This window comes from Gopherus evgoodei, chromosome 14 (genome assembly GCF_007399415.2).
Source record: "Gopherus evgoodei ecotype Sinaloan lineage chromosome 14, rGopEvg1_v1.p, whole genome shotgun sequence".
In the NCBI taxonomy this organism is placed as follows: Eukaryota; Metazoa; Chordata; order Testudines; family Testudinidae; genus Gopherus; species Gopherus evgoodei.
In genome coordinates, this window is record NC_044335.1 from 5060651 (window position 1) to 5075957 (window position 15307).

The 15307-nt window shown below is 42.4% G+C and overlaps 1 protein-coding gene across 1 annotated transcript in view; it reads left to right on the forward strand.

Moving 5' to 3' along the window:
* Window positions 1–414: 414 nt before the first annotated feature.
* Window positions 415–15307, forward strand: part of PRPF6 (pre-mRNA processing factor 6) — a 35246-nt gene continuing 20353 nt past the window's right edge. The window contains exons 1-11 of the mRNA XM_030532927.1: window positions 415–549; window positions 2733–2898; window positions 3761–3879; window positions 4599–4677; window positions 5632–5808; window positions 7401–7556; window positions 9446–9540; window positions 10507–10663; window positions 10919–11081; window positions 14234–14352; window positions 15044–15262. Coding sequence (XP_030388787.1) covers window positions 479–549; window positions 2733–2898; window positions 3761–3879; window positions 4599–4677; window positions 5632–5808; window positions 7401–7556; window positions 9446–9540; window positions 10507–10663; window positions 10919–11081; window positions 14234–14352; window positions 15044–15262 — 1521 coding nt within the window. The 5' untranslated portion in view covers window positions 415–478. The remainder of the gene's footprint in view (window positions 550–2732; window positions 2899–3760; window positions 3880–4598; window positions 4678–5631; window positions 5809–7400; window positions 7557–9445; window positions 9541–10506; window positions 10664–10918; window positions 11082–14233; window positions 14353–15043; window positions 15263–15307) is intronic.

A 15307-nucleotide genomic window follows, 5' to 3' on the forward strand; every position in this document is an offset into this window, starting at 1 on the left:
GTGAGACACACTCTGGGTGGATGCCTAGGTCTGTGACACAGTGTGTGTGTGTGTGTGTGTGTGTAACACACTGTGGGTGGATGCCTAGGTCTGTGACACAGTGTGTGTGTGTGTAACACACTCTGGGTGGATGCCTAGGTCTGTGACACAGTGTGTGTGTGTGTGTGTGTGTAACACACTCTGGGTGGATGCCTAGGTCTGTGACACAGTGTGTGTGTGTGTGTGTAACACACTCTGGGCGGACGGTCTGTGACACACACCCCGCCTGAGGGGCCCTAAAAGCCGCCTCGCCCGCCCCGCCGCCACCGGGCCCTTCCGGCCGCGCTGCTCGCCTGGGTAGCGCCGCCCTCTCGCTCGGCTCTCCAACATGGCGGCCAGCAGCGCCTCAGCCTCCGCTTCCGCCGCGGCGCCCCCCGCGGGCTCCAACCCGGCCGGGCCCGGCGGGGCCTCGGGCCTCACCGCCTCCATCACAGGCACCATGAACAAGAAGAAGAAGCCGTTCCTGGGCATGCCGGCGCCGCTGGGCTACGTGCCGGGCCTGGGCCGCGGGTGAGCGAGAGGCGGCCTGGCCCCCCCCGCCTGCGCCCTCCCCCCGTGAGGCCCGGCCTGGGCCCGGGCTTTGGAGAGCCGGGACTCCCCGGCGCTGCGGGCGCAGTGTCCCGCTTTCCCCCGCCCCCAGCTCCTGTGTATGTGCCCCCCTTCCTGGCCGTGCAGGCCCCCCCCCCGTTTGTGGGCGGGAGGGAGCGGGCGCTGGGGCTGCAGGGCCTGGAGCACAGTGGGGCCAAGGGGAGCCCCCCTCCTGGCACCTTAAGGCTTGGCCCTATGAGAACTTGCACCCCTGAGGTGAAGTTAAACGGATTTGAATGGTGTCAGTGCTCCCCTGCCCCCAGAGGCGGTGGCTGTGTCGCTGGGAGAAGTCCCCCCATTCTGAACCGGGGGTTGGGTTGGTGTAACTACCTCGCTCGGGGCGGGGAGGGGATTTGTGTCGGAAATGGCTGGGCTTGGTATACTACCTTGCTCAGGGGGGTTGAAAAATCCACACTCTTGAGTGATCCAGTTAAACTGGCAGTGGGGCTGCGCTTCTGTCAACCTAGGGGGAGGTGGATTGCCTAAATCGGGGGTTCTCAAACTGGGGGTCCTGAGGTTATTACGTGGGAGCTGTCAATCTCCACCTTAAACCCCGCTTTGCCTCTGGCATTTATAATGGTGTTAAATATATAAAACAATTTTAATTTATAAAGGGGGGGGGTCTCACTCAGAGGCTTGCTATGTGAAAGGGGTCAACAGTACAAAAGTTTGAGGGCCACTGACCTAAATCAATGTAGCTAGGGTCCTCACTGCAGTGTTTCAAGTGTAGACAAGCCTTAAATCTGTTTAAACTGACATCCGAGGTTAAACTGGTGCAACTTTCCCATGTGGGCAAAGCCTCAGGAGCTCAGTGTGAGACACTTTAACTGCATTAGAGTTTATTGGGAGAGGGGGAAAAGGCTAGAGACATGGGGACTTAGGGCTTCTGAGCAGCCAACAGCCTCCCCCTTGCAGGTGTCCTGTTACACAAGATGGGGGCTCTCTCTCTCTCTCTCCATGCTCCCTTGCCCTCAGTCTTACATATTTTTAAAAAAGAGGTGGACCTGGAGGAGTGGGAGTGTTGGTATAATAGCTGGTGGGGAAACAGGGAGCAGGGCTGTATAAAAGCTGGGTCCATCCTGCATAAAATTGTCTCTTTAAGAGGACACTTGTTCCTGCATGACATCACATCATTTAACTATGAGGGCCGGGTAACATACCTGTGAATTACAAGTTTGTTCTAAATGATCTGGACAAACTGGAGAAATGGTCTGAAGCCGATAGGATGAAATTCAATAAGGACAAATGCAAAGTACCCCAGCTAGGAAGGAACAATCAGTTGCACCCATACAAAATAGTAAATGACTGCCTAGGAAAGAGTACTGCGGAAAGGGATCTGGGGTCATAGTGGACCACAATCTAAATATGAGTCAACAGTGTAATGCTGTTGCAAAAAGGAAAAAAAAAAAAGCAAACATAATTCTGGGATGTATTAGCAAGTGTTGTAAGCAAGACACGAGAAGTAATTCTTCTGCTCTACTCCATGCCATTTAGGATTCAGCTGGAGTATTGTGTCCAGTTCTGGGTGCCACAGTTCTGGAAAAATGTGGACAAATTGAAGAAAGTCCAGAGAAGAGCAACAAAGATGATTAAAGGTCTAGAAAACATGACCTGTGAAGGAAGATTGAAAAAAATTGGGTTTGTTTAGTCTGGAAAAGAGAAGACAGAGAGGGGACATGATAATACTTTTCATGTATATAAAAGGTTACAAAGAGGAGAGAGAAAAATTGTTGTTGTTAACCTCTGAGGATAGGACTAGAAGTAATGGGCTTAAATTGCAGCAAGGGAGGTTTAGGTTTGACATCAGGAAAAACTTTCTAACTGTCAGGATAGTTAAGCACTGGAATTAATTGCTGAGGGAGGTTGTGGAATCTCCATCACTGGAGATTTTTAAGAGCAGATTAGACAAACACCTGTCAGGGATGGTCTAGATAATACTTAGTCCTGCCATGAGTGCGGGAAACTGGACTAGATGACCTCTTGAGGCTCTTCCAGTACTATGATTCTAAGATTTGTAATGCCTAACTTTCAGGGTGATTAAAACATCTGTATATTGTAGCACTGTTGTTACAGGCTAAATGGTGGCTACTGGTCTCTCAATATAGTGCCACGGGTTTTACCACCCGTTCTGATATTGGCCCAGCTCGAGATGCCAATGACCCAGTGGATGATCGTCATGCTCCGCCAGGGAAGAGAACTGTTGGGGACCAGATGAAGAAAAACCAGGCTGATGATGATGATGAAGATCTGAATGATACCAATTATGATGAGGTGATACAGCTGTAACATTCCTGTTAGCTTTTTCCTCCTGGCTGAAGGAGATGTCTGTAATTCTGCTACCCTCCACCTCTGCGGACACACACTAACCCAGTGGTCCCCCACGTGTTTGTCTGGCCAGTGCCAAATGAAGGACTGTGGCGGCGGTGCATCCACGGAAATGCCGCTGAATTTCTGCGGCTTTTCGGAGGCGACACCTCTCGATTATGTCACATGTCGGCGGCAAACAGCGTCATCGAGAGGCATCACCGCAGAAATTCGGCTGCATTTTGGCGGATGCTCCACTGCACACCGTGTAGGGGACCCCTATACTAACCAATCCCCTTCATCATGGCAGATCTCCAGTAGAGGAGACAAGGGCAGAGTTCCTTGTAGAGTCACATAACACTGTGTTTTGTTTGTATAGATGCCACAGCGTGTTTTGTGGTTTTTGTTTTGATGTTTGTATATTATGGTTTAATGGTCCATACCATGCCCTGAGTACCTTGGGAGGGATCTCTAAATAAAACATTAGTCTCAGTACTTTGTGGGATGCATCTTTCATCTGCCTCCAGAAATGAAATCTAAGCTCTGTTGCCCTTTGACATGTCATTGTCTTTATTTGGACTGTATAGTCTCTTGAGTTGAAGGAAATGGTTTTACCTTATGGGAATTTTTGTTTACTAAAAGGTTTTGCTGTTGAAATTCATACAGTATGGGCAAGGGAAGGGTTGCTTTTATTTAGGGTTTTGTTAGTTGGATGCTCTTATTAGAAGCGGCTTACTGAGGTCTTTTCCTTATCCCAAATGATGTTGATAACTGTGCTAGATATATAATAGCATCTTTAAACTGAAGTTACTGTTTTAAAAATTCTCAGTTTAACGGCTATGCTGGGAGCCTGTTCTCAAGTGGTCCATATGAAAAAGATGATGAGGAAGCTGATGCTATTTATGCAGCTTTGGATAAGAGAATGGATGAACGGAGAAAAGAGAGAAGGTATAATTATTGCACTGTCAAGAGAGGCATTATTGCTGATTTTAGTGGGGGGTGAGTCTGGGAGTCAGAACTTGTGACTTCTGTTTCCAGCTCTTCCACTCTCTCAATCTGTGTTCTCGGGCAAATCTCTAAAAGGCAAAATTTTCAAATGCCGGCATTGATTTTGGATAGCCAGTGTAAGAGATGCTGGGTCTGATTTTCAGAAGTGCTTGACTTTTTGCATGACAACTTGAACGAATGTTAATACTGACTAGCTTCTCTTACATATGGTTGAAGTGGCTGAGGTTTGGTGATTTAGAGAGATGCTAATCCAAAACTAATATAATTGAACTTAAATTCATCACGCAACAAGTGAGCTATTGTTAGAGAAGTCTTCTAATCTGGATATTTTGTATATTTGTTAACAAATATTACTAAAAACAGAGTATTTGATCAAATCCATAGAGCACTGGGGATTAAGACTAAACATGGATGCAAAATTCAATTTTTATTCTATAGTATTATTGCTTGAGGATCCTGAAATATGCCTTATTTGACTAGATATTTAATATTCTTCTGTAAATAGATAAATAACTTCAACTTGCTATATGCAGTATGTGTAACTGTTCTCTGATATAGGCTTATGCCTTAAGAGCTCTGACCAAACAGGTTTCTTCTATAATAATGGTACTGGATTTAGTGTTTCTGTGAGCTTGACTTGAGCACTCTTTATTTTCTAGAGAACAGCGGGAGAAAGAGGAGATTGAAAAGTACCGTATGGAACGTCCCAAAATTCAGCAGCAGTTCTCAGATTTAAAAGTAAGGCGATAACTGTCCTGCACATGAAGAAAATAGCCCATTTTAAGAGTGAAGAGATGGACATGACTTTGGGCATTTATTTGCACAGTTTCTATTCTATAGTATTTTCTATACAGGAATTTAAGAATGTTATGCATGTCCCCTGCCTTCAGACTAGAATTGATTTCCACTGAATAATAGACAAGAACAGGTATGAAAGTAGTAGCTAGTGATGCAGAAACCAGTTTTGGGCTGATAATGTCTTAAGTATTGTAGTATGATTTTCAGCAAATGGTTTTGGATTGGGGACACTGGTTGTTGTTTTTTTTCTGGTCAGTATTGATTTAAACCAAAGTACTGTTGGTATATGCTGTTAACAGTAAATCAGTATGATTGGTAGTTTGTGTGTGTGTACTTTCAGGACTGGTAGGATTAAATACTTACCAGCCGTTTAGTTGTAGGTATATGTGGTCACTGCCATTCCTTCCTCTCTGCCAAATGGGCATATTAGGGTATTGAAATATACACACATTTCGGTGTCAGATCTTTTTGGCTCCACAGGTGTAAACAGGCCCTGAACCCTGAGAGTTGGTTAATCTGGTCTCCCAGCTGAGAAGCTGTGTCGCAATTCTGTTTTTTTAAAATGTTCATGATTGACATAACTGATATGCAATTAGTCAGATTAAACTACATATTCATAATACCCTGTTAAAATTTAAAAACAATTGCTACCAATTAACAAGGCAAAAGTATAAAAATATCTGGTCAAGATCCCAGTCTGTACAAGGAGGGTTCCTATTAAAAGTATACAGCTCCCCTGTGTACTGAAATTCTTTAGTGTTGACCTTTTATTTCAAAATGGGACCCAACTGACCCTGAATTCTCTGAAACCAACAGATTGATAGTCCACTAAAAATTGTAAATTTTAAAAACAAAGTTTTCTAAAATCAGTAATGACAGTTTTTGTTTGTGTAGAGGAAGCTAGCGGAAGTCACAGAGGAAGAGTGGCTGAGTATTCCAGAAGTTGGTGATGCTAGGAACAAGCGTCAGAGGAACCCACGTTATGAGAAACTGACTCCTGTTCCTGATAGTTTCTTTGCTAAACACTTACAGACTGGGGAGAATCACACTTCTGTGGACCCCCGGCAAACGGTGAGCATGAAAACAAACAAACATGGAGAGGTTACCACTTTTACCCATGGTAAATTGGAGAAAATGATTAATAGTAGCTAGAGACAAGCACTTGCTGTGAAATGTGCCTTATTCTTAGCCTAGAACATGTCCTGCAGTTCCATTTAAAATAAAGACAAAGGCACAAGGCTTAACCCTTTCTTAAGTGAATAGCATATGGAAAGACCTCGTTAGTACAAGAGCCTTAGAAGAGGTCGCTGTGTATTGCAGTCCCAGGCTTATTGGGAACTTCTGTTTTATTCAGCAAACTCTGGACTGAGCAGAATCTGAGCAACAATAATCAGACAGCCTTTTGTTTTAACAATGGAAGATTCTAAAAACCCTTTTGTTTTAGCTCCATTTGGCTAAGGAATGTCCATAGTTAATTTTGGTCAATGAACCAACGTATTCTTATTGACTGAAACTTTTCCAAATATGTAACACGAAGTGGAATCTAATTTCCCACGGTGGCTGATGTATTCAGTTTCTTCTAGAATTAAGACATTTCCCTTTCAGTTGACAGGTCAGTGGTTGAAGTTTTTTGGATCATTATTAATTGTTTAAAAGGGCGCAGAGTACTGCGATTGGCTGATAGAAGAGAAAACTTATTGGACTTAAATTGACACCAAATGGTTATATGACTTTATTGCTAATATTCTTTCAGTTAATATTTTCATGATCATCTTTTGACACTTCTTAATGAAATAAATCTGAGAACATACCTATTCTCATGTTTTATTGTTGAATAGTACCACTTGATGAGCCATAGGAAGTTATTCAACTCCCAATATAAGAACCACTGTTCATACTGTGACTTGGGAGGCAATTGTTCAACTTGTACTGGCAATACTCTGGGGAAGATTTTCAGACTCATAAACATCTAGCATGGGTGGGCAAACATTCTGGCCTGAAGGGTGCACCTGTGCATGGAAATTGTATGGTGGGCCATGAATGCCCGTTGGGGGAGAGGGACTCTGTGGGGTGTACTTGGGGGGGCTCTATAAGGGATGTTACCAATGTGCGGGGAGGGGGGCTCTACAGGGTGGTACTGGGGACTCCTAGGAGCCCTGCCGGCAGTGACACCAAGGCTGTCATACCTGGCATGGTCACAGGCAGAGGCACCCTAGTTGGGAAAGGTGTGGCCCCTGGGTGGTTTCGAGGCTCTCGAGGGTGGGACCGTAGGAGACCGGGAGGGGATTGGGCTTGCTGCTGCATGGGTGTGGGGGGGAGCTGCTGCGTAGGGGTGGGTTTCCAATCCTGGAAACAGCACAGTGAAGTTGCGCCTGCTCAGTGTGGCTCTGTGTGCCAGAAGATGGTGCTCATCAATGGAATTGTGAGTCGGGGGCTGGAGAGTGCCAGGCGGTGGAGTGAGGCAATCCCCCAACCCTGCTCACCAACGTGAGCTCGAGGGCCAAATAAAAATATCTGATGGGCCGGAAGTGGCCCACGGGCTGTAGTTTCCCCACCCCGATCTAGCACCTATTGAAACTCCATAAGCACTGAGCATCTAACTCCCTTGAGTTCTGTTGAAAATCCCAGCATAAACCTTAATAATATGTCTCATTTTTTGGCAGCAATTTGGTGGTCTGAACACTCCGTATCCAGGGGGTTTGAACACTCCATATCCAGGAGGAATGACCCCAGGGCTAATGACACCTGGGACAGGTGAACTGGATATGAGGAAGATTGGGCAGGCCAGGAATACCTTGATGGATATGAGACTGAGCCAGGTAAGACCACAGGAACACAATAACCCTGAAAGGTGTACCTGTTTTGTAGTGAAGCCTGTTTGCAAAACTATTGTTTTATTCTCGTTGGATAGTAAATAGTGAAAAAACCATTGAAAAGCACGGCAGTAAGAATTAAAAGAATACCCTACAGCTCTTAGCTACAGGCCTGTTCCAGAGGAATTCTCTGGGAGATGGGTTAGTGCATTTTGGACCATCACAGAGGAGTTGAGCTTGCCAGTCATGGCAGAAATGGACATCAGACCTAAAGAGTCTGTTTTTAGTTTGGCGTGATGGTGGTTCCTCTTTTTTTAATTAGTGAACCATTCAGTACACAACACTTTTTCTGAAATGGTATCATGGAGTTCTATATTTATTTCAGTGTTTTCAAAAGCAAATTTTGCTCTGGTTCAGAAGTGAGAAGATGACCAGCACTACACTCTCCCATGGGATCTGAAAGTCAAGCTGTGCGCTTTTTGACTCTGTGGTGTATATTTGCAAATATTAAAGATTTGTCAGGCTAAATTGCACCCTTTGTTTCTGCTTGTCCAACCTATTATCTGAGAGGGATTGCTCAGTATAACTAAAGGCAAAATTTGGCCAGATGTTTGGAACTTAACTAACAGTCCTGTTGATTCAGGTGAGAGAACAGAATCGGTATTCCTTTCCTATATCTGTGTTAGTTCTGCAGTGCTGTCACAGAAGTAAAAAATGCACTGTCATTAACATAATTTATGATTAAATACATACACAGATTATTTGTTTTTACATAGTCATAGAATGTTGAATAAATAGCTACATTAAAGGCAAATGCCCATTAGAGACATACTCATGGGGATGTTTCTGCAGACAATATTACAAAATCTTTTTTCTTTCTCTGATTGTCCCTTCTCCCCAGTAAAATCAAATATTTAATTGTTACTTTACTCTTCAACTAAATTCCTTAGTTAATCCTTTCGGAGATTTCCTTAAGCAAGCCAGCTTCATGTTATCTTTAACTGCAAGTTGGTACCAGGGCCATTGCTTGTAAAATCAACAGTTCTTATGTGTTTGCCAAGTTTTTAAAACATAAAATTAGAGTGTATATATATTAACAAATGACAGTTCATAGACCGTTCATGACTGTCAGCGTTGTTAGTACCTGCAGCAAGTTATCGTGTCTTTGACAATTGTCTTGCCTGAAACCCAGTCAATAGGACAGGTGATGTCAGATGCCCTTAATGTCTCCAAACTGAAGTTCTTAATGTCTAATGTGATCAGCTCACTGAAGAAATTAATGGGATTTTTTTGTAAGTCAGCACGTACAGGCTAATTCTGCCTGCTTTTTCACATGTAGAGAGGTATTTTCTGATTGTAACAGGGTCTAGCTAAAAAGCATCCTCCGTGGACAGGCTCCATCCTGCTTCACAGATATTTTTTTTCTCTACTCAGTCCTCCCCTCCCTGCTCCTTTACAAAGTTACTAGTGTTGGTACAGAAGCTGTCTACTCTGCAGCTACCATTTGGAACACCCTTTTTGGATCTTTTTACTTCAGTAACTTTCTCTTTAATTTCTAATCTCATTTGCATACATTTTTCTCTTTTTGATTAAGCCTCTTAATTTCCCTCTCCGTTTTCTTAAACTCCGATAATGTGGCTTAATTGTGTAAATCATTTTGGGATACGTTGTGTAGGAAAGGTGCTCTGCATTGCCATTTGTTTTAGAAAAACAATCAAAAAACTGTGAGTATAATCAAAGTTTTCCAGTTTACTCCATTTTGGTTTTCATACCAGATGACCATGTAAGTTAAGAGAAAACAGTTTTTGTTTGTTTTCACTCTTAATGTATTTTTCATTGCCAAAACTGTAGTGCTCTGATGGGTAATTTCAGCAGCTTTGGATTTACCTTCCCAGGTGTCTGACTCTGTGAGTGGCCAGACTGTGGTGGACCCGAAGGGATATCTGACAGACTTGAATTCTATGATACCTACACATGGAGGAGATATCAAGTAAGTCTAGTTTGGGGTGAATTGGTTTGGCATTTATTAATGGTTGACCCTTCTGCATGTAAATGGAAGTTTATATTTCTAATGTATCTGGCCAGAATGGCTTCCAGGTGACCTTTGTACATGTCTGAAGGATTCCACTCATCTTTACTAATATGTTGTATTGTGAAAATTTGCTAGATTGATGGCATTGGAGACTGAAGTACCATAGGCCAGGTTCTGCAAGTTCTCCCTCACCAGCGTACCTAGATTCTGGGCCTGGATGAGCTGTCTCTGTGACTGAGGGAGTACAGTTTCTTTACACATTCAGTTCTTGTGTAGATTGCCAACAAGCATGCCAGATGTGCTGGCTGCTTTGTGATGCAGTTACTATCTGCTAGGAAATAACCCAATACATTTCACGCATGCTACTGATCAGTGACTGCCCTTAGTCAATACTGACCTCGATTTGGCCTGGTGACTTTGTGAAAATACCTGTAGCCCAGTCCTCTCTCACATCTGTATTTAGTCATTTAAAAAGACTTACTTAGAATTAAGGTAGCATAAGTCCATTTTCTGAGTGTCAGCACTAAAAATCCAGGAAGTTGCCAAGTGAAACCAACATTTACATGTGCAAGAACCTCAGCTCCTTTGCCTTAAATGTCCTAAGCCTTACTAACCAAAAATGCTTACACACTTGTCAATTCCACAACAAGCTTTCACTTTCAGCATGCAACAATCCACAGTGCACACGTGCAGCTCCTCAGAATGTCACTTAAATATACACAACCTTCATATTGACCTCAGTTACATTAAAATATATTCTCCATAGTGGTAGTATATAATGTATTATCTAAAAATGTCTGAGGTCCGAGTTAATGTGCATCTGAGTGTGATTGTGAGGAACTGGGTGTGGGGAGCTTATTGGTGAAGGAGAACTGTTCCTTAGCTTACTAAAAGCTTTGTTGTTTGTATTTTCACCTTTACCAGTGACATCAAGAAAGCTCGTTTACTTCTGAAGTCTGTGCGGGAGACCAACCCTCATCATCCACCAGCTTGGATAGCTTCAGCCCGACTGGAAGAGGTCACTGGCAAACTGCAAGTAGCTCGAAACCTCATCATGAAAGGGACAGAAATGTGCCCCAAGGTAAGAGTTGTTTTGCCTCCGTGTTGATTATTGCAAAAATTTGTGAAAAGAATGTAGCCAGTTCTCTTACTAAAAGCATATTTTCCTCCATTGAGCTGCTCAGTATAGATTAATACTGTATAACCTCTCCTGTAACATATCAGAGGAGCTGGAACAGTGTTTATCCAAAAGCTCTAGTTTAAGCTTGTTATGGGACTTTTGCCACTGTTTGCTCTGATGGAAAGGGTGTCAATTTCACTGTTTGCTGACCCACAGAGTGAAGATGTTTGGTTAGAAGCTGCCCGGCTGCAGCCTGGAGATACGGCTAAGGCTGTGGTGGCCCAGGCAGTCCGCCACCTTCCACAGTCTGTCCGGATTTATATCAGAGCAGCAGAACTGGAGACGGATATACGAGCAAAGAAACGTGTCCTTAGGAAAGGTGAGACCTTCTACAGGGTTATAACAACTAACCCTTCAATTTCCTGCAAGCGTTCTTCTAAAAAAATAATTGAACATAAACTCTTTAGGGCATGGCCTGGGGTTTTAAATGTTGTTCTTCTTGTCATCAGCAAGAACATATTCTTTCACACTATGTGTGATTAAATGGAGGAAATCATTCCTACAGGGACTTGTTGAGGCTAAGAACTTAACAGGATCAAAATGGGATTGGATATAGAGTTATAGTTTTGACAACAAAAAATTTGAAAGGGATATTAAGCCTTGTGCTTCAGGACTTAAGCCAGTCCCTAAGGGTACGTCTACACTACCCACCGGATCGGTGGGTCGTGATCAATCCCCGATTGCTCTGCTGTCGACTCCAGAACTCCAACTTGGCGAGAGGCGGAAAAGGAGTCGACGGAGCGGCAGCGGTCGACTCGCTGCTGTCCTCACAGCCAGGGAAATTGATCTAAGAAACGCCAACTTCAGGTACACTATTCGCATAGCTGAAGTTGCGTATCTCAGGTTGACCGCCCCTCCTCCCCCATGTAGACCTAGCCTAAGTATTAGGGGTTTACAGGCGGTGGGGTATTGTACTTTTCTCTGAAGGAGAGGATCCAGAGATTGGATTGGATAGATCTCCAGTATGGAAATTCCTATGTTCCTATGACAAATAGTTTTTCTCTACATTATTTACTCAAACGCTTGCATCTTTTATGCTGTTGCCATCACAGCTCTCGGCCATCTGAAGTGTACTGCCTCCTTCAAACTCATAATGCCTATTCATTAACTAGCACACAACAGCATGGTTGGCACTTCTGTCTCATGACTGATTTATCCTGGTGTGCTGAAATTAGAGGTCTTGCCCATGGCACCGCAACATTAATTCTTTGGCTGCTTGAAGTCAGTGTGCCAGTCCCATTTCAGAAGAGATTAAAACTACCTCCTTGTCAAGTTGCTGAATCCTAGCATTTTAATTCTATAATAAACACTTGGAGTTACTGTAGTTTTCAAGGTGTCTAGGGAAAAGGATAAGGATTTAATGTCTTTGAAGATCTTTAATATGCATCAATCCACAATATTAAATGACTGCATAGCATTTAGTATGATTACGGCAAGGATTAGGACCAAAGGAAGTAAATTGCCTCCTATCTGACTGTTGCAGCTTGGTTATCTGTGATGAAATGACACTTGTGTTGTACTTGTCAGCATTTGAATAAAAGATTTGCGCTTCAGCTTCAGTTGTTGTTCAGTTGTTGAACTTGCAAGAGTTCAGATATTTATTTTGTGTGTGGCTTTTTAATTATGGGTTAGATACGGCAAAAGAATTCTGCAATGTGATGCTAAGCACAGCTGCTGCTGTTAAACTGTGTGTGCCTATAAAAGTTGCAATAAGTATTAAATAGAAAAACAGATGTTGGTCATATGAGAAAGTGATAGATTTCTGGATGTGACTTGTAGCTGGATTATAATGATGATTTACAGCATGTTAAGTACAAAAGTTATTTTTTCCATCTGATGTTTAAATTATTAGAGATATTGTATGTTCTGTGGGCAGTTTTCAGTTCAGAATATTATCTGGTAAAAAGTTTGGTGTATAGCTGTTTATGTTGATGGAAAAGAATATAAATTTATCATGCTACTTCTAATTTCAACATGTTACTATCAACTTCATGATGTTCCTAGGCTACTGCTTCCTATGGTGCAGCACAAAACTGAGGCCTGGGGGCATTTGGATCAGGAATCATGTGAGGCCTTTCAATTTTAACCAGTATTTACCAGAAAATTATCAGGGCTAAGTGCCAAGTAGCAGCACTGAAATATGATCCTGTAATGTGCTTCTCTTTTGTTTTGGTGGGTTGTATGCTCCTATCACCCAGCAAACACTCTAGAGCTTCTAATGCTTTTATCCTCTCTAGTGAGGCAGCAAACTGAGTGCTGGAATCCATTTTGAGGTGTAGAAATTAATGCTGTGTCTGTGAAGACATGCTCTTTCCTGCCGCGTAGCACTTAAAGCTGTCAAAGGCTGACATTACTCATTTAGAACGCTTTAAGAAAAGCTCCTGCCACTATAAACTTAATGAAGAACAGTTAACGTCCAGCTAGTCAGAATAACATAATTTTCTGTATGTATTTCCTTCTGGTTTTGAGTCTGAGAGAAGCTCAGGATAACAATCTTTGTCTTCCCTGGACCTTTGTTGGAACAATTAAAGGGACACTATTAACTTGAAACCTGCTCAACTTCAAAAACTGAAGTTTTAAAAGTAATTTCAGATGTTACACTTTCCTTGGAATCATCTTTCATTTTTTTTGTGGTTTTACAATCACATTTTCCTGTTTTAAAAATGTTTCTCTTCCCTGTTGCTATAACATTCCCATAAAAGCACAGACTAATCAGATAGGCAAAACAATGAAACTGAATGTACACGAAGTGCATCAGGTAAAGAACACCTGAAAAGTAGAGAAATATTCTGTTGTAATCTTTTGGTGTTGCTTGTAATAATAAAAGAACACCCTCTGTCATATCCATTTTTGTGAGAATTAATCCCTATATGCCTGTTTTTATACCCGAGTGAAAGATGCAGTAACAAAATGCCTGTCCTAAGGAGCTAAAACATTTATAATGTTCTGAAATTGATTTGAATGCTACTTAGACCTGTAATATCTAACAGCTCTAAAATCTCAAACTGGGCACAGTCAAGATTAAGTGGAAAAGCCTTTAACTTGCACAACAGTTGTCTGAAAATCACTTTTGTTTGGCTTGGATTGGGGAAACAGTGCTTTATGGCTTCTTTGCTTTCCTGATTTTTGTGTTCTGACAACCGTTGAAGCAGTTTCTGAAAGAATTAACACAGATATTACCAGTTAAGACTTTTGCAGCCTGTGGAATTTTATTTTGCTTCAATTCTTCCATCGTGTACTGGCTGAAGAGAAACAAGAGGACCTTCTGATTTGGACAAACTACTTTTTCTCTCTCTCCAACTTCACTTTTATTTTTCAGTGAGCAAAACTGTTTTAATGATTTTTTTTTTAAGACTTCCTCAATGAAAGAAAAGCAATAGCTATGTTTGCAGAAGTGATTATTGGTAGTACAGCATTCTCTCTCTTGTAAAAGCCTTTACCAAGATTCATATTATTATTTCACCTTTCTAGCCCTTGAGCATGTTCCGAACTCAGTACGTTTGTGGAAGGCAGCAGTGGAGTTAGAAGAACCTGAAGATGCTAGGATAATGCTGAGCCGAGCAGTGGAATGCTGCCCAACCAGCGTGGAAGTAAGTTATCAAATCTCTCTCTGCTTCAGGTTAAGGATATTCCTATAGAAAGGGTCTGATGTTTACAAGGTTTGAAAAGCAAAATTGACAGTAAAGTGCAATGTGCAGATTTACCAGGCGTTTTAACTGACCAGCAAGACAGTTTGGCAGTATCTTTCTGGGTTAATTTGCATGCCTCAGGTGATGGTTTTCAGCATGTTTTTACATGTCATTTTGTTGTGTACTTGTTACTGTAATTGTACATCTAAATTGGGTAATTGTACCCATAAATGGCTAGTTACTTTGCTTGCATGGTTACTTAATTTGCACATGCATTTATGATAATTGCACAAACACACACACACTACTTAGGCCACTGTTTTATTCACTTTAAAAACATTGAACCATATATTGAGCTATAAATCCAACTGACAACACAACAGAAAATATTACTGCAGAATTCCAACAGACAACGTATTCACACATTTGGAGTAAAAGGTATTGAATTTTCAAGGCCAGTGGTAAACTGATTATTTTACTACTTATATATTGGCATCTCGAAGCCTACTTATAGTGTGAGATGGGCAGAGTCTACCAAAGAGTATATATCTGCATGGTGCAAAGCCTTCTCTCTCTCCTGTTGACTGGGCAGATACTGCTGTATGAAGTGTTGTCGTCTCCTTGTTTTAACATTTAACTTGTTGCTGTCCAGCTATGGCTTGCTTTGGCAAGGCTGGAGACTTATGAAAATGCTCGCAAAGTCTTAAACAAAGCCCGTGAGAACATTCCAACAGACCGTCACATTTGGATAACTGCTGCCAAACTGGAGGAAGCCAATGGAAACACTCAGATGGTGGAGAAAATCATTGACAGAGCTATCACGTCCCTCCGGGCAAATGGGGTAGAAATCAACAGGGAGCAGTGGATCCAGGTACTTGTGTGTGCTTCCCTTTTTAAAAAACCCTGCTATGCATGC